At 40.6% G+C, this 25,541-nt stretch overlaps 1 protein-coding gene across 1 annotated transcript in view; it reads left to right on the forward strand.

The window, feature by feature from the left end:
* The window catches only part of tbl1xr1a (tbl1x receptor 1a), a 44,843-nt gene extending 19,365 nt beyond the window's left edge, over positions 1–25,478 (forward strand). Inside the window, exons 2-16 of the mRNA XM_044128213.1 lie at positions 1,988–2,056; positions 16,023–16,124; positions 16,771–16,916; positions 17,021–17,246; positions 17,324–17,456; positions 17,550–17,691; positions 18,384–18,447; positions 18,631–18,728; positions 18,808–18,868; positions 18,952–19,073; positions 19,160–19,234; positions 19,642–19,769; positions 21,935–22,100; positions 22,177–22,278; positions 22,356–25,478. Of these exons, the coding sequence (XP_043984148.1) occupies positions 16,067–16,124; positions 16,771–16,916; positions 17,021–17,246; positions 17,324–17,456; positions 17,550–17,691; positions 18,384–18,447; positions 18,631–18,728; positions 18,808–18,868; positions 18,952–19,073; positions 19,160–19,234; positions 19,642–19,769; positions 21,935–22,100; positions 22,177–22,278; positions 22,356–22,382 (1,548 nt within the window). The 5' untranslated portion in view covers positions 1,988–2,056; positions 16,023–16,066 and the 3' untranslated portion in view covers positions 22,383–25,478. The remainder of the gene's footprint in view (positions 1–1,987; positions 2,057–16,022; positions 16,125–16,770; positions 16,917–17,020; positions 17,247–17,323; positions 17,457–17,549; positions 17,692–18,383; positions 18,448–18,630; positions 18,729–18,807; positions 18,869–18,951; positions 19,074–19,159; positions 19,235–19,641; positions 19,770–21,934; positions 22,101–22,176; positions 22,279–22,355) is intronic.
* Positions 25,479–25,541: the final 63 nt, after the last annotated feature.

The following is a 25,541-nucleotide window of genomic DNA, read 5'->3' on the forward strand; positions in this document are numbered from 1 at the left end:
GTGATTGTACGTCTGTAGCATCCACTGTTGGGCTGATCTCACGGATGTCTTGATTAGGGCTAAGTATCTTAAAGCTTTATTCTACTTACAAAGCTCATTCCTGGCATGCCAGGGCTGTGTCCTCCACCAAGTACGCTGCAGCTTTAAACACAGAAGCATTTGTAGCCACACCCAGTTCCTCCCACTGGCTTCTGAGTGGTTAACTGTATTTCTGGCTTTTATCTGCAGGCCTGCCAACACTGTTGAAGGCTGGAAACCTAGGAGGGGGAAAGATGAAGGAATGAATGGAAAAAATGAGTAAAACGGTACAGAGGGAAGGTCAGGGAACACAGGGAAGTTAGCTGGGAGGAGGCCAGAAAAAACCAGCATGTTCAGATTGTCTGTAATAATTACTTTGCTTTGATCATGTTTTTTTCTGATTGGTGGACATTTAGGCATTCTCAGGGCAGTGTTGCATCATATTTTTCACTCTTCAAATATGGAGAATAAAATCCAAGAGCTTTTGACTGAAGACGTGTCTTGTGGTAGAATCAGACATGATGTCACACTGTTCAATACCCCTGTGCTGCTGGCTGGAACTGTAAGCATTTTAGCATTCAGGTCAATGCATTAGTGAGCGAGGATTTTCCATTTGATGACGTTGAGCTGTGCTGCTTCAGACGGCAACAATATTTCTTTCTAGTCGGGCACAATGGCTGCTGCCTGTATCAGCCGCTGAGTTTTCTGGGACAGCGTTTTTTTTTTGTTTTTTTTTTTTACATTTTCTACAAATAATAGTTTTACCCAACATAAAGAGTGAAGATAAACAATGGAGGCATATGAGTCAACATTTTAACTGTTATATTAACTTGTCTAAAACTGTTGTTTCCATGCATTTCTTCTAGATAATGCTGATTGTTGCTAAAGTTTGCCTGTTCTCTTAATATGGAGACTTAATAGTAATAAACAGTGTATGAAATAAATATTTAAGTGTCATTAATTCATTGAAATGAGAAATAAATACAGAAATAACATTAAATAAATAGTTTTGACGTGCCTCAATTAAATGTATTAATTTTATTTTGAAAATGAAATTATTATATTATCATAGCTCTAGTTTGAAACATTTCAAACTATAGAGCTATAGAGGCTGGAATTGCTCACCCAGAGTTTGTAGTAAATCAATTACAACAATTTGTTGACGTTATTTCCACATTTCCAGTGAAAATACTGACCAAGAGTCATAACAAACCTGGAAGAAATTATCTTGACTTGCTGTTTGAAGCAGCCAATCAGACGTCGGAGTCTTCCAGTAACCCCACCCACTGAGTTTGATGGATGATTTTGACAGTTGAAATGATTTTATGGTGTTCTTCAGCTCAGGAATATGAAACATTAAATCATAAATCATTATTAAATTTACTTTAGAATTTTTAAAATGAAATTACTCGATTAACCGTCAGGATAGTCGATTACTAAAATAATTGTTTACAACAGCCCCATTTGCGTACACTTAAAAACACAACCATGGAGTCTTAAAAAGAACAAATAAAAACATACAATTACAATATTTTTTTTTTGGTAAAAACATGATGTGATGCTGATCCCATTTAGAGCCGGCCCAAGGCATAAATGAACTAAGCTAAAGGCGGACCTTCAAGGATTAGGGTAAATGCTGCAATTTTAACTCGGAACATAAGAAACTAATTTTAATATTTGTTTAAGAATGTCAATGCTACTAAATTTGATTTAATATTTTCAGCAACGATAAATTGTGAGATTTTACATTTTCAAATTTAAATGTAAGATTTAAACCTTAACTGTGTAAGGTAGAGTGGAGTCTAGCTGCACTGTTGAGGGGCCATATCTTAATTTCCAACAACCTCTTGCTGATATTTTTGTAAAAAAAAAAAAAAAAAAAAAAAATCCTAACTAACCCTTTGCTCCCTGCATCCATCCATTACTCATATTGCTTTGCTCTAACTGTTGATTCTTGTCTTTGCTGCAGGTTCTGAGCCCCTGGTCCAAGTCCTGACTGACTGATCATAGTGGTGGTGCATACAGACTTACTGCTGGGGTGAGTGCTCTCAGGTCTGGCAGTGAAACCTCTCTGTTTACTGTGTCACTGTTGGCCAGTGTGTGCCAGTTTACTGTAAACAGTGCTTCTCATAGAGGGACCTTCATGCTTACTGGTTAAATATGGTCAGTGCAGGATGACAGCATCCACAGAGTATCCACTGCGCGTCACCTTCCCAATATTTTATGGTGCAGCCTTATTCTAAATTGTAAATTAGTTCCTTAAATCAAACTTTTACACATAAACACCCCTTTTTGGCAACGCATAATTTATTTATTTATTTATTTTTTTTTACAAATCTATCAAAAATAGAAAACAAAGAAATCACATTCACTGAAGTATTCACAGCCTTTGTCATGAAGCTTGAAATTGAGCTGTTTCCACAGCTTAAATAGAAGTAATCTGTGGTAAATTCAGTTGATTGGACTTGATTTGGAAAGGCACACAGCTTTCTACATGAGGTCCCACAGTCGACTGGGCAGGTCAGAGCGATAACACCAAGCATAAAATCAAAGGAATTGGAAAAAGGTTGTAACGTCACAAAATGTGGAAAAAGTGAACCAGCATTTCAAAACTCCTAATTCGCTGCTGATTCATGGGCCTGCCTCTGTTTTATGTAAATTTGACTTCCAGAGAGCAAGTTTGACAATACATTTTTTGAACTCTAAAGCAGTTTAGAAATACAGTCACTGTTTGATTTCTTACTTTACATTCCAAAATTTTGCTGTCATTTATTAAGTGGTACAGTGAACCCTCGCTGTAACGCGGTTCATCTTTCACAGCCTCACTGCTTTGCAGAGTTTTTTTGTGCAGTTTTTTTTTTTTTTTCACAGTGCATTGTGTTCTGCGTCCTGATTGACTGAACAGTCTCTGCGCTTCTTCTCTACCTGTGTGCCAATAACGTTACGGTATTTAAAAATACGTAATGCAGCTTGGAAAATTTTGGCAAATATTTTTGCCCAGAAGAAAAAAGAGCGACAACAACTACCGAGAACTATGTTCTGATCTCGAAAAAACACACCTGCACCACAGGCTTCAGGAGGAAAAGACACTAGAGAGCGGAGTGAGGCCACAGCGGCACAGTTAGAGGAACAGTCGACAGTGAAATACGCGAGTCACATTTTATCTTACAGTACTTTGTATTGATGATTAAAATGATTATTTTACTGTAATTATTTGTAAGAAAGAGTTATTTGTTAAAAAAAAATGCTTAGGCCTGAAAACAGGCTTTGTTCTTTGGTTTCAATGTAGAGTATTTAATTATGCTGTTTAATAATTGTAAAAAAAATAAAGGTAACTACTTCACAGATTTTGCCTATCACAGGTTCTTTTTGGAACCAAACCCCTGTGAAAAATGAGGGTTCAATGTACATTCAAACTGCTACAAGAAAACTGTGAAAAATAATGTTTATCCTCTACTGTTGTTTTACATCAGATTTTTGAGAGCTTTTTCTGCTCGTTCAAGTAAAAAATGAGCCCATGACCTAAGCAAACATTAGCATGAAGGCTAATTAAAGCTACCAAATAGAGGAATGTTCATAGCGCTGGATGTTTTGTCCTTTTGTTTAATTTGGGCCTTGTTTTTTTTGCTCGTGTTGCAACAGATAAGACAAAATGGATCCGTTTGACATGGGAATTTTTCAGACCAACCTTGTTCCAGACTCTTCCATACTTGCACCATAAAGAACAAAAAAGTTTAAATTGGGGCGGGGTGACTGAACCTCGAGGCTATTTTTTTATTTCTTTATTTATTCTTTATGCCTGTTTGTTTGGAGGCCTTATTTGTATGCCACCTTCAACCTCGTAGTTTATTTTAAAATCAGCTAAAATTGGTGATATAATAATGATTGAGGGTAATGGTGTTTTTTTTGGAAATTATGGAAATTTACACAATAGTGTTTGCATGAGTCAGTCTTGCTGTATAAGGCACATTTGTTTCCGTCTGTATTATGCAGCTCTCGCAGCTGATTGGGTGCTTCCACAGATAACCTGGCTTACAACCTCTTATCCTGAAATGCCTCGTAATAGATCTGTTTATGGTCACCTGATTGCCTCTGGCTTCCTGTTTGACTGTTACAACACTTCTGGTTTGTCACAGTGTTACTAAAAATAGATTATTGCTGTGTGCTAGGATAATTAACAGATTACCACAGTAAAGCTGTTAAAACGACACAAAACAAAGGGCATAATCTGGGATATTGGGTAGCCACCAAAAGCTTCCAGAGCTTGGCCAAACATGTGAAAACAACACAATTTTAATTTGTTCAATTGGCCCAATTAAGAGTAGAACAGCCAACTAGTGGGAAATGGCTTCCCTCTACTAACTTAACGTTAATAAAGTAATTGGCAAAAACAATAGTCTGACTACCTTGGTCAAACATACAGAAATAAACTGCAACAAACCTTCTGTCAAATGGTTCATAAAGTGCAATTAATAATGCTAAATAGAATGTATAAATAATTAATAAACAGAAAGGAGGGAGAATGAATATTTGTTAAAACATTGCAAAATACAGAAACAAACATCCTCTTCTGTGCCATGAAATATAAAAACCATCCCCTCATTTCCATCGGTTGTATTTATCTATTGCATTCTCCATTAAATAATTTAAAATGAAACAAAGATAACCATAGCTGTTGATGTGAGTGCAGAGTGTTATAAGCAAGCCAAGTCGTTAAAAAAACAGACTGGAGTCACCACATAGAGCTGTTCAAAAGAATTGATTCACTTTTGAACGTCCCATCACACTCTTAACAGGTATGACTTATAGTTAGAAAGATATGTCTTTGGAAGTTTTCAGCTTTTGCTCCATTTTTTAACAAAGTTGAGGACTTTTTCTTGTTGGCGTCTGCAGTGGTGGTTTCTGATACAGGCAACATGGGCAGCCACCCAGAGCAGCATCTTGTGGGGAGTGACATTGGTACATCCCTCTCCAAAAGCCCCCACCCTGTCCTCAAATGCCCCAGAGCCCCCCTATATCTTTCTCATGGAGAAGGGCAAACGATTGTCGCCTGATTGTGCAAGTTCTTTAAGAAACTACTGGACAGGTAGAAATGTCTCCTCACTTGAGCACAAAGTTATTTGTTTGTTTTCGCCACTTGCTCACTCCTGTTGTCTGAGGCTGGGTTCATGCAAAATAACTTTCAAACTTGGCACTTCAGGGTTAAGGCTCCCACTGAGCCATATGCAGTGGGAACATGAGAAGCACAAAGCCGCTGTCGACAGCCACAAACAGACCCCAGAAATGTCTCCATTTTTACTATGCATAGTTGTAATGCAGCAGGATCCCCAAGATCTTAAAATTTGACATGCTGAAACTGCTTTTATATACGTTGTAATAAAGTCCATATTTTCCACAGAGCCATGCCAGCTGTTAGTTTAGGCTGCCACATCACGAAACTAGACATCCATAAATAAGAAGATGCTCGATGTACAGCAGCAAGAGTCCAATTCATTGTCATGGAACGTTCTGGATGAAGAAATCTTGACAACTTGTTGAAAATGTCAGAGTTAATATGGAGTACACTCGACTGCATGTCCTTTAGAAAAAAATCGATCATCCTGTAGTGTGTGGTGTGTTACGGTAGATTGTGTAAATCAGGGCTTTTTCCTGACTGGGAGTGTTAACGCAGCCTATTGAATGTGACAGGTAGCCAATCAGAAAGCGTGGATTCCTCTCCGCAATATATTATTTGTATTATTTTTATAATTTATTATTTTTACAACTGTGAGTGGCTCATTGGTGCATCAAAAGCTCATTCATCAAAGCTTTGATATAATGAAGACCTCCATTGTTTTCCTTTCTTTCTGTTGGTGAAAGTCCCATCAGGACGTTCCAGAGTAGATCCACGACTTGTTTCTCTGTAACCTTTTTGAAGAGATGGCTAAAGTGACTGCTAATATAAGCTAGATCAGTATGAGGAAAGGATGTGTGATTGAGTGGCTGTGCCTCAGCAAACCTGCAGCAGGCGGAGCAGATTTAACTGATCATCAAGTGAGCCTTGCTGGCACAGCCTGCATGCCACCATCTGTCACTGACACACACTTCTCCTTGTTGACCCCAAATAGGGCATGAGAGGCAGGGGGCACCCTGCCAATACAATCTGTCACATATAGAGACCAGGAACTCTACAGAAGCTGGGAGAGAGGTGGATGTCATGTAGGTTCCAGTTTTAGTTCGATTGCCATTAGAAATATTTTTGTGAGGTTTGTTCAGTCGCTTTAGGTATTCTTGGCCCGGGTCAGCACTCTAAATGGAACTGCTGTATCTGTTTTGTCTTATTGCACAAATTAAAATCCAGCTCCATGTATTCCTGTTTGCCATTTCCCTTCGCTTGCATCGTAAATGTCGCTGTCGCCATCACCAAATGTATTAAACATTTGTTCATCCAAGTTGCTGGGTACAGATTCAGTTGCTGACACGTGCTGGCGTGCTAACAGAGGCTACTGAAGGAGTTGTAGGTCTGAGGCTGTCAAAAATTGTGCACTCTTCAGTCTTAAGAAAAATGTTGCGCTTGCCCAAGTGCTCTCTGTTTCCACTGCTGGCCTTGTACTTCGCGTTGCAAATATTTCAACGAGCATAATTTGCATCGCATTGTGAAAAGTGGAGCCATACATTTCAGCATTTTCTACCGGTCATGCTTTCTTTGCATACTGAACTAGCCAGTTCCTGATGTCATTACCCTCTGCGCGTGCTGTGCTGCATTCAGGACAAGCATGTAAAATCTCTCACTCTTTTTCCATACTGTCCCACTGATGTGTTTCGGTACCAAAACAAGCTCCTGTTTGCTTTTACGTAAATAGGTAGAATAGGCAAGATTTCAATCAGTACTTATAACAGTATCAAATTTGATGCCCATCCCTTGGTTTACCTGGCACATTATTTGGCGATGTAGGGATACCATGGCTGCACTGAGGCAGAACCTTCATATTTACATGTTTCTGGTGTGTCCGTAAGTCTGATGGACAAGTTATAGAGCAACCAGCAATGCTAAACAGTAAAAATAAAATAAAACACAGTGGATCATGACAAAAAACAAATCTATAGGAAATAGATATTCAGGATTTTTTATTTTTTTTAGATAAAAGGTTAAAATAATATTTGCTAATATAGGATGTTTGGCCACAAATAATACTAAGAAGAGGTATATTTTTCAGACCATAGTGGTAATGTGCTTATTGAACTGCTAAGTGTAAAAATGAGTCTTGAAGTTGGTCAAAGCTGCTCTGTTACGCTTTGAATTTGATTTAGAATTGGCTTTGTCCCTGCAGTTATTATTTCAATAAATGTATTTTCTGAATTCAGGATACAAGCTTTCTGATCCGGGTTTGGTAAATAAATTGCCGTTGCTCTTGAAGGGACTCTGGGGAAAATAAAAACGTTGCTTACAGCTGGAAGGAGTTTGTATGGCCCATTAAAAATGGCATTAGCTGTTTTTTCCATGAGTTGTTTCTTTTGGTGTCATCGAGCATTATTACTGTAATTAAGAAAGTAACACAAGTAAAAAATACATTAAAAAAAAAATCACTCTTAAAAAAAAAACCAAATGGTGAATGGCACAGCCGATCGCCGGTCATTTATACTCTTGTCTAGTTGCCCAACATTATTATTTATTGAGTAATTTAGCAGCAGGAAAGGTTTTAGAATTGAAAAAGTTGCTTATTTTGTCAATGATTTGTGATTTATTATAGTTATTTAATTACAGACCCTGTGGTCAACTTGATCAATCAACCAATCAAGTTTATTTGCATAGTACATTTCAGCAACATGGCAGTTCAAAGTTCTTTATAACATCATAAAAAAACACAAAACAATACCATGTTGTAGAACACACAGTCCTCAATTATTTATGTGACACAGTATTTGGTGATGTAGGGATACCATGGTTGCACTGAGGCAGAACCTTTATATTTACATGTTTCTGGTTTGCCCATAAGTCTGATGGACAAGTCTGATGTTTGCCATCGTTACACAGCAGAATGTTGATTAATGTTTCATTTATGATGTTTCAAAAGCAGCTCTAAACAAGAGAGTTTTTAGTTTATATTTAAACTCAGTATTTTGGCTGCTTTGCAGTTTTGTTCCAGATTTGTGGAGCACAGAAGCTGAATGCTGCTTCTCCATGTTTGGTTCTGAACCAGAAGAGCTGAGAGGTCTGGAAGGTTGATGCAACAGCAGATCTTTAATGTTTTGTGGCGCTAAACTGTTCAGTGATTTATAAACTAACAGTATTTTAAAGTCTGTTCTGTGAGCTTCAGGGAGCCAGTGGAAGGACTTTAAAACTGGGGTGGAGTGAGCAAGCTTCTTAATTTTAGTGAAAAACCAGGAAAATCTTAATGGAGTCCCACCACTAATGCTTAAAAACACAACATACTCCATATTATATAGAGTATATTTATCAAATGCCAGTTGTTCTGTACATTTGGTAAAATTGCAGAAATTAAAATGTTTTTTCCTGGAAATGTTCTTTGATAATACCATAAATTATCCAATTAATTTATGGTAAATACAAAATTCTAATGCTGTTTTACCCCATCACTCCTACACAGGCTTAAACTATAATTTTAATGAGCAATATTTGAAAGCTGAATAAAAAATCACCAAACATATACAAAGCGCTGCCATCAGTGAACAGGCACATCTTTAAAATTTTGGATCACTTCACCACAGCTCCACATGATGACATGTAGCCATGCTTGGGAAAATCATTCAAGACTTTCTGTGGTTTGAATCAAAATCACCGTTATTAATTGGTAATGTGTGGTTTCAATTGGTTTGGCAAGAGAGACATACATTTCTCTCGTTAAAACTGGATCCAAACCATCAGGCTTCAGTCAGAAGCTGTAAATAGTACCAAGCAGTTTTTGTGAGGTTCTGCTACAGAGGGGAATGCACCACCAAATTATTGACTCAGAACAGAAAACAAATTCTTCTAAGTTTGATCAAACAAGCCAGCCGTTGAATCCACCTTAATGAGAGACATATCCTTTAGATCGAGCTTTTAAATTCAGTGGAAACTAGTCAGTGTTCACTATATTTATATCCGCACAGAGCAAGACGAGGACAACAGCAGACAGGAACTGTGCTCTGACTTTAGCCTTTGTGTTCAAAAGTGTGAAACCTGTCAGATAATTCAGTTAAAGTATGATCTGCATTTTCTTCAGAAAATTCATTGTCACTGCTGTTTGAGTTTGTCATTTTAGCCATGGCTAATCCCAACTGGTCTCACTAACCCCACAATAAGTTGTTAAAGCTTTGAAATTGTATAATTGTGTCTTCCTTTTCAAATAATGTGAAAAAAATTCAGCCTCACTAACACAACTGCAAACTGCTCAGTGACCTTTTCTTTCTTCAGTATTAATGATCAAGAAAGTTCATTCACCATCATACTTTAAGGAGGGATTCACTGTTGAATCGGCTCAGCTTTCTACCCTAAAGACCACATGAACAATATAAAGGTGGTTTAGGCTAGTGGATTCTCTGGTCCTGCATGAACAGGCTTCATTTATTGAAGACGTAGTCCTGGATCACGGGCCAATTTAAAACATGGACGATGTGCCCTGATGACCTCAGGTAAAGACTTTATCGTTTCCAATCACATCAGACAAAATCATGCTAATTGTGGATGGAATTCTGTCAGTTTTATGGAGCATGTGTAACTATGTCTCGTCACTATTTCAATTGTATTATTATTGATTAAATTTAGAATATATTTTTCTACAAATTGCTGGTTTATTAATTGTTTGTTTCCACTTAAAGCAAATATTTGCTGGTGTGATGAATGGGATGAGCTCTCTCAGGGTTCATCACTGATGTGTTTGGTAAATGTTGCACAACACCCTTTAAATAATGCATGAAGATGTTCTTAAGGAGGGACCTCCCTCTATCAGGTAACTGATAGATTCAGGCAGAAAAAAAACTTAGTAAAACATTCAATATGTTGGCATGGGCTTACAGTTAGTAATTTGACAAAAATGCCAAAGTAAAATGGTTTTTCAGACACAATTAATGTTGTAAATTCATTAATTGTGACAACAAAGAACTGTTGTGTGCAAACAAAGCAACACAAACCTTATTTTAAGGGGTACGAATTAGAAAAGCAGAATAGAAGTAGTTAAAGTTGTTCCAAACCTGTTTATCCCTTTATTTTCTTTGCTGTGGTGCACTGCAGCCACCGTCATTTCTAAAACTTGAATAAATTACAAGAAAAATTCCTTGTTTGTTTGTTTAATAAAGCATAGGAATCATAGTTTAAATTTTGACAAACTAATTTTAACAGTGGAAATTATGTAAAATTAAATTATTGACCCAATATAAATGATGATTTTGCTTAGTTCTCGTTTGTGTCTTGACAGGACTGGCAGAAACAAAACAGTTTATAGATTTGTATTCTGGGAAAATACAAACTTTACACATCAAAACATCAGCAAATTTCTCAGCTTTAACTTAAACCATATTTTTGCAAATTTGGTAAGAAATAAGGACGTTATGACCACTTTTATGACAGATTCCTGTTCATCCCACATTGGAACAGTCAACATGACTCAATCCATAGTAATGGATGTTCTCATGTTTAATAACACATTTCTAGACTCACTGGGTGAAATTTTAAGTTTCAGCTCAGTAAGAACATACATGACCTCTTTCAGAATTGGTTTAGAATGTAGTCATTTCATATCTTCTGTTGTTCTTTATCAAGTGCTGAAACATGTCATGGTCCTCCTCCTCCTGCTGATGGATCGGTCTTTGTGTGGCTCCAGAAGTAGGGCTGGATTGAATTGTACTCACCAGTTTGCTGCTGGCAGTTGTCTCAGAGAGGAGAGGAGAGAGGAGAGGAGGGGGTTGGGATGCAAAGACAGAGATTCCCCTCTCACCACTGTCCCCACGCTGTGAACAGAGCGGCTGCTGCTGCAGTTTGTGGCTCCACAGCGCCACTGCAGCGAAGGGAAATGCAGCTTGTTGTTTACAAAGTTTCTGTGTTCCACAGACAGCGCTGCTGACTACAGCGCTGAAGTTATCACTGCCTGAATGGTCTCTGCAGCTCAAACTGGGTCGAGGACGGGGAACAGAAAAATGGTCGTTTAAAAATAGCTGCTGGATGGCTGCACAAAGCCCGGATCTAATTATAACATTCTGCTGCTGCTGCTAAAGGGGGCTTTCAGATCTGTGGGGCACATCCTTTACATTACAGTGCATTTCTTGGCATTCATTTTAAAGATGCTTACTGCTATTGACTGCTTTTTTTAACAAATATGTACAACAAGCATTGAAACATGTCAGGTTTTAATAACTGTGATTGACCAGGAACATCAGTCAGTGCACCCCTTCTAAAAACAGTTAGTCCTCCTGCTACTTACAAGAGTGCAATCTGCTGCCAAAACTTGACACATTTAACCCTCCAGCTGTCTTAAGAGACAAGATCATGTGAACTGCACTGACTTGTTTGCGCTTTTACAAGGTTTTCTTTGTGTGGTTTCAGAAACTGAAGGTTTCCCGTCCCCGCTGTCCAACCATGACATCGGCTGCACTCTTCCTAAGTGTTGTACTGAGACCACGATAGTGTTCTAAAACACTGATATCTTTGCCTTGCGTCTCTTCTGATCTCCTTGTAAAGAGGGACCGACCCACAATAGTCTTGTAAGACTTTAATCAGATGATAGAGATTTAGCCAGCTAGGATTGTTTTATTGTGTTATCTGTTGTAACCGAGATCAGAGAATAGTTTCCATGTAGCCTTGCTGCCAGGAGGGGTCATAAAATATTTACATTAGGCTCAGAGGCGATTTCACTCCATGTGTGAAAAAGCAATCACTGTGAAACAAGTTTGAAGTGTTGTGACAGAGAGAATTGTTACAAAATTAACTTTTTTAAAACTATCTTTAGCAACTCATAATAGTGGTCAGCACAGCGACTGTAAACATCAGTCTGTATTTTCTATATTATTTACTACTAGTTACTTTAACTAATTTCTTAAAGGCCAGTAGTTGAAGGTTGTTCCCCAGAAACCAAGCTAAGCCTGGTGTAGGGCCGCCAGTGAACTCCACCAGCTGTCTACTGCGTTTTTGTATTAGAAATGTTAAACTAGGCAATTATTTCTAATTTGAAGACAATATTGACAATAGTTAAACACCAACTACCCATCCATCCATCCATGGATGCAGACAGTACAACACAATTAAAAGAAATATACATTTTTGGACTTCAGTTAAATCCTAATAAAGTAATCAACCAGTGTGTCCAGGGAATGGTTAAAAAAAACCCAAAAAAACAACAACCTGTCTTTGATTGACTGCTGGTGTGATTAAATTACTTTAACTTTAGCAAAGTTGCAAGAGCAGACGCAGAGCAAAGCCTGAACATGTATTGTGTTTGAGATGTAAACACACACACACACACACCTACACACACACACCACACAGGTATATACACTCACAGTAAAGCCAGGCTGTCTACCATGCTTTTAATACAGAAAGCACAGCTAAATCTCACTTTCCACTAACTGTCCAAGCTGCAGATGTGTCGGCACTGCTGAGCCAACATGTCAGAGAAACACACAGAACCTTTTCTCCTTTGATGTCCTGGGGGTTATACAGAGTCCACAGATCAGCATTGGCAGCTCTATTCTCCTGTGAAGATGTTGTGTCTGTCTAACAGTCACAATATTAAGTCAATACGTCCTATTCTTAAAATTAGCAACAGTAACGACACAAACACACTAATGCTCTGTCATTTTACATGGTGTGTATACTGAATGCAACCATTTTTTGTGCTGCCGCTTCATTCATCACATTAGGTCATCAGTGAAGAGTAACCAACCGTTGAATGACTAATTTATACTGTATTTTCCTGATCTTCTCCCCCCCCAAATGGAATTTATTACATTGAAAAATGCTAAAAGCTTTAAAAACATTGGAAGTTCAACCTAGCTTAAAGAATTAACCAGAAATCAAATTTAATTTTACTTTACTGGCTTGGATTGCTTATTGGTAGGTGAAATACTGGACAATCAGATTAATGTTTTTATGTTTAGAAATACACTAGAAAAAAACCCACCTCAAGCTTCAGCATGTTACCTGATGCAGCTTTTTTATTTTAGGCACATGTTCCTTAGTTTTATGTGATTTCCTTTAGATTCATAAAGAAAATAATCCTGTATTTCAGTGATTAATGATCAGATTCATAAATTCTACCTATATCAAAGAGCAAGCAGGGCACTTGGTTTAATTTCTTTTTTTTTTCAGTACTTTGGGGAAAAAAATCTCAAAGAAAAGCAGAGATGGTCATAAACAGGAAGAAAATCTACTGCTAGAAAAGCAGCATCTTTATGACACCTGATGTTGTAAACTGTGAAACTGCTCAGTCTTGTGCTGCGAAACCACAGACCTGAACATAACGAAGGACAGAAAGCAGACCTCTAACACTGCAGCAGACTGAGCTCGCCACACTCAGACCCTGGGCTGCTTCACAAAGACCAACAGGACCTACACAGGGTTAATGTGGTGGCTGTTGTCTTGCTAAAGCAAACCAGGGTTCACTTTCTGTGATTCCGTCAGTCTGATTGAAATAAATTTGTTGAGATGTTTATATAATGTAGGAACAAAGTGTTTTCCCTTCATGTTCGACAGCAGGTGTGTTGTTAGAGCGTTCTTTAATTTTTGTTCTGGTATAGTCACTGGTGGAGACACAAAGATCTCTGGGTAACTGTGATCACATTAACCGAAGCCACACTGGACTAACGCTGCAGCGGCCAGCCTGAGCTTTGGATAATACATGTGTGTAAACCTTTCTTGTGATTGAAGGACGAAGCAGAGTTTGACCTTTCAACTTGTTGGGCAGGTATTTTCTCAGAGAACACAGAGGAAGTGTAGCGATAGCTGAGAAACGTGGCTCAGGTTTAACATCACCATGACCCCGACTGCTGCCAGAAACAGCCGGCTCAAGTTCTGATGGCACTGAACTCTGTCATTAACCCCAGAATAACACATTGTTCATTTTCCAGGTATTACATGTTGACAACAAGTAGAAATAAGATCTGAGTTTATCAGTGACTCCTGTTCCACTGACAATCATTGAACAGCATTGTCCTGTTGCATGTTTGCAACAGGACAAACATGCAACAGGACATGTTTGTCCTGTTGCAAACAGTAAACTTTGAACTTGGAAAGTTTACTTTCCAAGCAAACTTGGAAGACAAAGCGGTAGCAAATAATACAAAGACAGTGGTGAGTACCACTAACTAAAATGTTTGCTGCTCTAATCTTCAAGCACCAATCATTCTGCTAATGCTAACGTGTTCCACCAACACAGTATTTAGCAGAAGCTAATGCTAAATCACCAACTTCAATTCAAAGTATAGCTGCTCTTGAACGACTCAAGCACCAATTTAATTTGATTTAATGCATGTTATATAATCCCCTTAAATATTAAATTTATGTGTACATCTGTTTCTCTGCAGTCCATGTTTTATGTAGCTCTTTAATGTTTCTTGTTTGAAATAAAGTTCTCCATTTTTATACTTTAGGGCAGTGTTTCCCAATTCCAGTCCTCGGGGGGGGGCCCCCTGCCTGCATGTTTTAGATGTGCCTCTATACCAGAACAGCTGATTCAAATGATTGCATGACATCTTCTGCAGCCACCAAGTACTGCAGGAGCCTGTTAATCACCCAAAGATTCAATCCAGGTGTGTGGCAGAAGGGAAACACATAAAACATGCAGGCAGAGGGCCCTGAGGACTGGAATTGGGAAACACTGCTTTAGGGAGCCTCTCTGATGAGGAGCTCTATATTTTACATGTATTTATGGTCTTACTATGAGCATAATTTTGTATTCATATAAACAGTGTATTTCTAGCAGAGTTTCATTAGCATCCACACACTGGCCATCTCCCCCAGGATGAAAATCTCTGAGAAGAGGAGGAATGTAAACATTTTCTATTATGGCTGGTGTTCTTCATTTTCATTTTTGAAATATAACATGCAGATATATGCTCTTGTCTGAAATTCACTTTGTGTGAGTAAGAGTGCATATTTTCTGTTTCATGTTATGCATATGCAGCTTAATCTGAATGGTGACCACCTTATTAAATCAAAGTTATATAAGTAAATGAAAAATATCTCCCTCTATGGAAACACAATAACTGAACCTGAGCCATGTCCAGATAATTGATGTTTGGTGCCTTTTTAACGAGGTCTTCCTTTGTGCTCTCAGCCATGCTGCTTCCCGCTTCATCTGCTTTGATGCCGGATGGTTACGTCATCGACCACCATTACTGCGGTTTGCTGGTAGAATGCAGATCTCTGGCCAAATTTCTATTGTTTCTACCGGTTACCGTTTCTATCAGTTACTGTTTATACTGCCATGTTTCCACTGGCAGCCATATTACATTTTTGTGGTTGGGTTTTTGGAAATCCGTTCGTTTTCTTGGAATTGTTGTGGGGGGATTTATATCTGTTAATTTAACACTTTAAACTTTCAACTCCCACTAAAAAGTGGCATAATGAATTTCTTTTTGTCTCTGTGAAATATATCATGTCCTTCGCTGTAGTACTAACTGGTAATGTATTTACTGAGGTGGTCTGAGACCTGGATATAGACGTGAGCTTCAAGCTGGAATCAGTTATCGTAGATGGGAAGTAGTTCTCCTGACGCTGCCATGTTGAGTCTTTAGAAAATCAACTGGTCAGAAATCAGATGTAAATGGTTCATAAGCTGTAACTGGCTAACAGTTAGCCTCTAATGATAATGGGGTCAGAATTGTATTGTCTGCCTCACATCCAAATGACTGACAGTTTTATTTTTGACTCTGAATTGCGCTTCGCATTTAATTGAAATTATTAATAGACCATACTGATTACTCTTATTAAAAACATTTTTTGTTCCAGAAGCATCTCATTTTCATGAGCCCAATATAATAAACTGTGTGAGTTTATTTCCCTGCCACTGATGATGCTCCTCTCTGTGTTCCAGGCCAGAAGTGTGTGTGCTGACCTCATGGTGTAACTGGATTAAAAATGAGCATTAGCAGTGATGAGGTCAACTTCCTGGTCTACAGATACCTACAGGAATCAGGTATCCATCCCCACTTCCACCAAACAATCTGATAGGCTCTTCCACTACTTTACATTCAGACTTGACACCTTGTCACCTTACAAACGTTATTTACACGAGCTGTTTACCAAACACTGTGAATGTGGGTTAGAAAAGAGCAAAGGCAGGAAGGAAACCACACAGAGACTTTTAGTTCAGCTGTTCAGTGTTCCAGGTTTGATGAAGACCCAGAGCTTCATTCCTAATAGGCGTTGTTTTCATTTTATTTCTTCTTGGCCATCATTTGATGACTCAACATAAAATCTGGAACAAAGCTTTAGTGTCGACCAAAAGTGACAGAATTTCATAAATGTACTTCTGAGAATCAACTGATCACCCAGCCAGTCATTAAACGAATGAGTTGTAGCCATAAATATCTACCATTCTTAAATATTTGCATATTTCATCTTCACAATAAATTTTCTGTTTGGTAAACATGGGCTTACTTCTATGTTTGTCACAGTAAAAGTCAAAACAAGACACACACAAAGGTGAAGTAACTTTTTATCATTCAACCCTCAAAACCCAAGTTCAAAAAACTTTAATAATGGGTTCTGTTTTCATTGGGAGCCTTGGTTTCCATGGCGATGCTGTTAAACACCCTCTCTGTTGTGCTCCTGTTTGTTAGGGTTCTCCCACTCTGCTTTTACATTCGGCATAGAGAGCCACATCAGCCAGTCCAACATCAACGGAGCTCTGGTGCCCCCTGCTGCCCTCATCAGCATCATCCAGAAGGGCCTGCAGTATGTGGAGGCTGAAGTCAGCATCAACGAGGTGGGAAACAAGCCCCTCCCCTTCACGCTACACCTGGTCCTGCTGCGGAGCGCTCCATCCAGCTCTCACTTCCTGTCTCTGTCCTCTCCTGTGTCGCTCCGCAGGACGGCACGCTATTTGACGGCCGACCCATCGAGTCTCTGTCGCTCATCGACGCAGTGATGCCAGACGTGGTCCAGACGAGGCAGCAGGCGTACCGGGACAAAATGGCCCAACAGCAGGCTGCAGCCTCGGCGCCGGCGTCGGCCGCAGGGGGCAGCATAGCCGGCAACGCCAAGAACGGAGAGAACACTGCCAACGGCGAGGAGAACGGAGCCCACGCCTTAGCTAGTGAGTAGGAGCTCTCCGGTTAGCAAAGCCACGGCCCACATCTGCTGGGTGTGTGACACTTCCAACTGTGTCCACAGACAACCACTCAGATCTGATGGAGGTGGATGGAGACGTGGAGATCCCTCAGAACAAGGCCATGGTCCTAAGGGGCCACGAGTCAGAGGTCTTTATCTGTGCCTGGAACCCAGTGAGCGACCTGCTGGCGTCTGGGTCAGTGCCTCTTCCCCTACACACAGTATACATCAGCTAGAATCTGGAAGATGTAACGTGTGTGTTTGTGTGTGTGTGTGTGTGTGTGTCTAGGTCTGGGGATTCAACGGCTCGTATCTGGAACCTGAGTGAAAACAGCACCAGCAGCTCCACACAGCTGGTCCTGAGGCACTGCATCAGAGAAGGAGGACAGGACGTCCCCAGCAACAAAGATGTCACCTCTCTGGACTGGAACGTGAGTTCATACCAACAAGCTGTGAGATCCAATTAAAGCCGCTGCCTTCAGAGCAGATCATTCAACCAACCAGAGCAGTTCTGGGTAGGACAGATTTACAGACAGAAGATGTTTTGGACAGTTTAGCTTTGAGTGTGTTGCTCTCTCAGCCGTCGGGATATTTTGGTCTGTATCCTCCAGTTAACATCTAATCGATTACTAAATTAGTTAATGATTATTTCAATAATTAATTAAACACAATAAATCCGATGAATTGTTATAACCCTACAGTAACTGTTACTTTCAGTTATTAAAATACTGTGTATATAAAAATAACTTAAACATTTAACTTTTAAAGTATTTTCTAAGAATTTCCTGACACTCGAGGGACGTCACTCCCCTGATGAGGGAGTGACATCATAAAATGGTGGATGGCTAAAATAAAAGTTTCAACCGTCATGCATTGATGAGGAATAGATCAGTGAAACTTCCTCTGGAACAGGAACTGACACAACACATGAACATCATCTCATTTTTCTAAATGCACACTGACACACACCAAGCTGTCATGGAGCATTAGGCAGGTTACCATGGTGACTCACCATTAGCAGTATGGATGTTGGTTTTTGTTTTCCCAGACAGATGTTGGTTAATAAGTTGAGCATAAATCTGCAGCTCAGCTTGGATCAGTAACGTTTGTGTTTGTGTTGCAGAGCGAGGGCACCCTGCTGGCCACAGGCTCATATGACGGCTTCGCCAGAATATGGACAAAAGACGGTGAGAAATGATGGAAATGAAAAATGTTTGTTCACGATCAGCTAGTTTTCATCATCATGTCCCTGGATCCTGTAATAACTCATCATCCTCTCATTGCTGTTGCTCCTATTTACTGCCATCTACTGGCAGCATTATGTAACGCCTCAGTGTCAGCTGACATCAGCTTTTGTTGTCGTCTTGCAGGTAATCTAGCCAGCACCCTGGGGCAACACAAAGGCCCCATTTTTGCCCTGAAGTGGAATAAGAAAGGCAACTTTATCCTGAGTGCAGGAGTAGACAAGGTAAATACATGAGAAGCCGATAACATCTGGACTCTGACACACAGCAGAGCTTAATTCATCCCTCCATCTGTTCCTACAGACTACAATCATATGGGACGCTCACACAGGAGAGGCCAAGCAGCAGTTCCCCTTCCATTCAGGTACAGCAGGTCTCCTATGGGTTGTATAGGGATTGTTGGGATCTCGTTGAACTCGCCAACACCCTGCTGTCCGTCTCCCACAGCTCCAGCTCTGGATGTGGACTGGCAGAGCAACAACACGTTTGCTTCCTGTAGTACGGACATGTGCATCCACGTCTGTAAACTGGGACAAGACCGGCCTATTAAGACATTCCAGGGACACTCAGTGAGTGATGTGGAGGCAGATAAATCATTCATGTTGAAACTGATGTTATTCTGTCTCTACATGTCCTCATTTCTCTCTCTCTGCAGAATGAAGTTAATGCAATCAAGTGGGACCCTACGGGGAACCTGTTAGCATCCTGCTCAGATGATATGACGTTGAAGGTAAAACACATCGTCTCCGTTCCACATAAAACACAAATTTTTCACCCCTACAGCCTGAGCGCCCCAGTTGCTGTTGGCAACAGCATTTCAGCCAACAAAAGCATTCCAAACGCATGAATATACATGAAGTAATACTTGATATGGAAACCAATATAACATCCACGTAGCAAGGAGTGGCTCATCCAAATGACAGTGTAACTAATGTTTATGATTGCTGCTTTAGGGTTAGCGCAGCTAGCTTTTTAGCTAGCTGTGCTAACCACTGGCCAAGTGTAATATCAGTTCAAACTAAACAACTAAACATCTTGTTTAGTTTCTTTTGCACATGTCGACTGCGGATGTTCAGTGGAATTCAGCTTAACAGCTTATGAAACCCAGAAGGTGACAGTGTTTTGTTGTGTTTTCAGATCTGGAGTATGAAGCAGGACTCGTGTATCCACGACCTGCAGGCCCACAGCAAAGAAATCTACACCATTAAATGGAGTCCTACTGGACCGGGAACCAACAACCCCAGTGCTAACCTCATGCTAGCCAGGTGAGAGAGTGTTCATGTGAGAAGACTGTGCATCACTGGCTGTGTTTCCATTATGAACGTGTGCAAATCTTTCTCTATATTCTTCTAATCTCAAAAAAACACAATTTTACAATTGTGATGTTTCCATTGTACACTGCCTGGCCAAAAAAAAAGTCGCCACCTAAAAATGGTCACACTCTTTAATATTTTGTTGGACCGCCTTTAGCTTTGATTACATCCCGCATTCGCTGTGGCATTGTTTCAATAAGCTTCTGCAGTGTCACAAGATTTATTTCCATCCAGTGTTGCATTAATTTTTCACCAAGATCTTGTATTGATGATGGGAGAGTCTGACCTCTGCGCAAAGCCTTCTCCAGCACATCCCAAAGATTCTCAATGGGGTTAAGGTCTGGACTCTGTGGTGGCCAATCCATGTGTGAAAAAGATGTCTCATGCTCCCTGAACCACTCTTTCACAATTTGAGCCCGAGGAATCCTGGCATTGTCATCTTGGAATATGCCTGTTCCACTTGGGAAGAGAAAATCCATTGATGGAATAACCTGGTCATTCAGTATATTCAGGTAGTCAGCTACCTCATTCTTTGGGCACACAATGTTGCTGAACCTACACCTGACCAACTGCAGCAACCCCAGATCATAGCACTGCCCCACAGGCTTGTACAGTAGGCACTAGGAATGATGGGTGCATCACTTCACCTGCCTCTCTTCTTACCCTGATGCACCCATCACTCTGGAACAGGGTAAATCTGGACTCATCAGACCCCATGACCCTCTTCCATTCCTCCAGAGTCCAATCTTTATGCTCCCTAGCAAACTGAAGCCTTTTTTCTGGTTAGCTTTACTGATTAGAGGTTTTCTTACGGCTAACCAGCTGTTCAATCCCAACCCCTTGAGTTCCCTTCACATTGTTCATGTGGAAATGCTTTTGTGTTCACAATTAAACATACTCCTGAGTTCTACTGTTGTTTTTCTTCGATTTGATTTGACCAAACGTTTAAGTAATCGCCGATAACGATCATTCAGGATTTCTTTCCGACCACATTTCTTCCTGGAAGACGATGGTTCCCCACCATCCTTCCAGTTTTTAATGATGCGTTGGACAGTTCTTAACCCAATTCTAGTAGTTTCTGCAATCTCCTTAGATGTTTTCTCTGCTTGATGCATGCCAATGATTTGAGCCTTCTTAAACAGACTAACGTCTTTTCCACGACCACAGGATGTGTCTTTCGCCATGGTTGTTTAAGAAATGAGGAGTTACTCATTGCATCAGCTGGGGTTAAATAACTTGTTGCCAGCTGAAAGATAATCGCCTATGCAGTACTTATACAATAGGAGGCTTGTACCTATTTGCTAAGTTAAATCCAGGTGGCGACTTTTATTTTGGCCAGGCAGTGTATTTAAAATTAAATTAAAATGTCATGTGAATAAGTTTATGTAATAAGTCATTAAAAATCATGGCAGCGATGGATGTAGACAGTTACATGAGGTATATTCATAATTCAGACATAGTGTTAGATCTGACCAATCAGAGGAGACGTCAGTGTTTTATTCAGGCAGTGGACCTACAAGCCCCGCCTACTTGGGAGCGACGACATAAGTGGTGTTTTGTGGAAATTGTAGTTGGTGATTTTACAGAAAAGTTATGGATTCAATACGTTGGAATGACTCACAACTTTTTATGAAGTGTGTGATGCTGTGAGAGCTCTGGTGGAGCCAGCTGCACTTTGACCGAAAAAACCCAAAAACAAACCATCATGTTGCTACCATCAATAGTAACATCCAGCTGTTGATCATGTGACTTATGTGATGGAAAAAACAATGTTTCCATTAGAATGTTTCCATGAAATACAGTGAAAACCAGGCAGTGGTTCTCATCTTAGTGCCAAAAGTTTTATGGAAAAATGTTTTTCACAATTGCCATTAAGCGAGTTTGTTCTTGTAATTTCAGTAGAACAATTTTACAGTCGATAGAAACACAGCTAATGAAGCGCTGCATCCAAACCTGCTGACTGAATTAGGAGTTGCTCCTTTTTACTGCATTCTGTTTGTCTCATTAATTTTAAACAGGTTCTGCTGGCCTGGCCAAATGTTTTATTTCAGTAACTTTAACCAGCTGTGTGTGTGTGTGTGTGTGTGCATGTGTGCATGTGTGTGTGCTGTCTGCAGTGCATCATTTGACTCCACGGTGCGTCTGTGGGACGTGGACCGGGGGATCTGCATCCACACTCTGACCAAGCATCAGGAACCGGTGTACAGCGTGGCGTTCAGCCCCGACGGACGCCACCTGGCCAGCGGCTCCTTCGACAAATGTGTTCACATCTGGAACACACAGGTAGGCAGACGAGTCTGTAGATGCTGCGACCGTGTATCGACCTCCTGTGGCCTCACACAGTACCTTCTGCCACCAGACGGGGGCGCTGGTGCACAGCTACAGAGGGACGGGCGGGATCTTCGAGGTGTGTTGGAATGCAGCGGGAGACAAAGTGGGAGCCAGCGCATCAGATGGATCTGTGAGTACGCAGGCCTGCGAATGGGCTGCTCGTTCCCATAGCGATGCCGCAGCTGACCTCCTGCTCTTCTCTTCCAGGTGTGTGTATTAGACCTGCGGAAATAGAGCTGCTGTTCGCTGGAAGCCATGGACCGACCATGAATGTGTACATAGCCAAATGACTGTCCCTGCCTGCCCTGCGTACTGCTCATGCTTAGGCCCCGCCCACCGACTTACAGGAAGCAGGACACAGGAACAGGAAGCGAGTACCGACACAGCAGGTCCACACATGGGGATAAGGTGACCGATGGACGGAGTGGCGCCCCCTTCTGTTGGGTCAGACTCTCAGAGAGAAGCAGAGGCGGGATGCAGCGGAAACGGAGCAGAGACGTGACGGATCGGAATATTTACCAAAATATGGAAGCTGTTTAGCTTTTTGATCTGGGAAACATTCCCATCGTCATCAAAATGTAAAACAATGAAAACGTGTTGATCTATGTTACTAGTCAGATCTTATTGTGGACATATCGGCTCCTCCACCACAGATAGGATGGCACTTAGGGTTTCTTTTTTCTTTTTTTTTTAAATTTCAGATCTCTTGTTCTATATTTTTTATCATGTGGGAGGGTCAAAGGTCATGGAAACGTCCTCCCCTCTCCCCCCAGGCAGGTGGCAGCGCCTCACTAAGCTTCACCATGCTGATCAAACTCTGGATTCCTCTGATTCATCCACACGGGCAAATAACACATGATGTCCCCCCTCAACCTCCCTCCCTGTTCTGGCCTGGAAGCTGCAGTAGAACCAGAACCAGGTCCAGACTGACTGCTGGTTTGTAATGATTTTTAACTGGGAGCTCTGTGTGTTTTCTACTGTTTTCCATGTCATTTTTACAGCTTTTTAAATTAAATGGAATAGTTTCCCTTTTCTCCAGTCATAACCTGTTTCCATTCAGCAGTACGGCGCCCTCCAGTGGCTGTGAGGGGAAATGTGGCTGGAATATTTCTAGCCTGACAGCAGACGTCGTCTCAGTGAATTTAGTCAGTACAGTGTACCAACACTCCAACCATTAAAGGGTTTCCACAGAACCAGTTCCACTTCTTGACAGCAGTGGTTTGTGTTTCAACTGGTTGGGCTGGGCCAGAACTTCTCATGGAGACCAATAATAACAAACCAAAACTTTGCACACACCATGTTTGAACCTCTGAAGTCCAGCTCTGGTTTAGGAATAAGCACTCAGCTGGCAGAAAAGACCCAGTTAGGAAAGATGAAATATTTGCTATGTCTCTTCTTGGAGCTGCACCAATAAATCAGCCTGGGAGCTGATTGATCAGCCGATGCACACAGAAAACCAATCTTCTCCACTTTCACATCAGACACCGGCTCCTACTGTGAGAGAGAACTGACTGACCACCAGGTCATGTCTGCACATGCATGGTTAGCAGTGGTCACCTCTTCATTGTCTACTTAGTGACTTTTAGCAACTATTCTGACAAAGATATTGGTATCTGTCAAAATTGGAATCAGCAGGATTTTGCTCCTCTAGTCTATTTGATTCTCTCCTCATTTTTGCAGAAATTCTTGTCTTGTTTTTGCTAACAGGTTGATTTCTACGGCCGGCTGCTTGGCTTTTCTGTCCTCTGTTCAGCTGAGCTGTTGCTCAGAGCAACAGGATGTTTAACTCACAGCAGCTGAGGTCAGGACAGGAAGGGCTATAGAAATCCAGTTGGTGCAAAACTCTTTAAAGGTTTCGACATTATTAAAACATCCTAATCCAACCGGTGTTGACGGTCCTAAATAAGCCGCTTCAAATCAGAACGAAAGGAGCTTTAAACCTGGTGTGAACATCTGGGCTGATCTAAGAAAAATACTCAGTTGTTGTATCATTAAAGAAAACGGATGAAGATGATTTTTTTTGTCGCATCTTCACCTGATTACAATCGTCTCTGTTGTGTCGGCACAAGTTTCACTTGTTATCCTTCGGCTTGCTTTAAGCAGCGCTGGTCCCAGTGTAGTGGTGGACCTGGACAGACTGGGACAGTACCGGTACCGTTCCACCAGCTGCAGCAGGAAAACATTTCATCCCCCGGACGCTGTTCCAGTCCCCGCAAATCAGCCGGAGATGTTCACGTCTCTTTAATGATGACTGAGCATGGCTGAAAAGGAGTGTTTCCATAGCGACCACACATCCTCTGTGTTTTGCCCGTGTTCATGCAGGTTTCGCAAAGGAAGAACTAATGAGCTCTTGGCAGCAACCTGAGCTGTTCTGGTCTGCTCCCTGCATCATGACCTCTGACCTCCAGTCTGCTCCTCACCAAACCTCTGCTCAGTTTTCTATTCTTCTAAAGCCACACTTTGTCATTTCACTCATTTAGAAACATGAGGCGAGCAGATGATGGTTTGGTTCTATTGACCTTTTCCTTAAAGCAATTAACCACTAAATGAATCAGTTTCCATAACAACGTGATCTGTTGGAAACATTTGTCCAAGTGGCAGAGAAAAGAACTTTCTCTTTAACTCTAAAATAAAATAAAAAACAAGATTGCAGTGAAATATGAATGTAATTTTCCAACCAAGCAACAGATCTAGAAACAGCAGATGTTTGACGGGAGGATCAGATCTGGAGGCGGAGCTGTTTTTTTTATTTTTTTTTTTTTTACTGTTGACATGGTTTATACATAAAACTGAACACAGGACATTTACAGAAAATACTCTGGGTGTAAAGCCTAGCTGCTTTTTTGTCTCTGATTTCTGAAATGTTAAAGATATCAACTCTTTCTACTTCTGATCAAATTAAAAAAGGAAAAATGAGCGAATTGGAGCTTGTAAGCTTTACTGGACCAAAACCTTCCAGAAGCTTCTCCCTCTGACGGCTGCTGCTGAACGTTTTGTTTCTGCCTCCACAAGCAGAACTCTGGACTTCTGGACTCCACAGATTGATTCATGTTCCTGTTTTACGTCTTGTGTGTGATTTTTTTTTTTTTTTTTTTTTTTTTCTTGTTTGTTTTTCTCGACTGTATTTGAAGTTCTGAAATCCAAACTTTCAAGCGGCCATCTTGGACGAGCCGGGGTGTTGCTGAAGCTGCGTTCGGGTCTGGATCAGTCCCCAGGGCTCCAGCAGCTCGTTTTCTGTTTTTCTTTGCCGCTTGCATCTCATCCATCTGTGTCATCATTTAAGTCAGATCAGTAAAACTTCAGTGCAGAATAAAATATATTTTGATAAGAGGTTTGAGTTTTGATTTTTCTGTGGGGGAAATGAAATCAAGGCAAAAAAAAAAAAAAAAAAAC

The sequence above is a fragment of the Gambusia affinis genome, linkage group LG10 (assembly GCF_019740435.1).
Source record: "Gambusia affinis linkage group LG10, SWU_Gaff_1.0, whole genome shotgun sequence".
In the NCBI taxonomy this organism is placed as follows: domain Eukaryota; kingdom Metazoa; phylum Chordata; class Actinopteri; order Cyprinodontiformes; family Poeciliidae; genus Gambusia; species Gambusia affinis.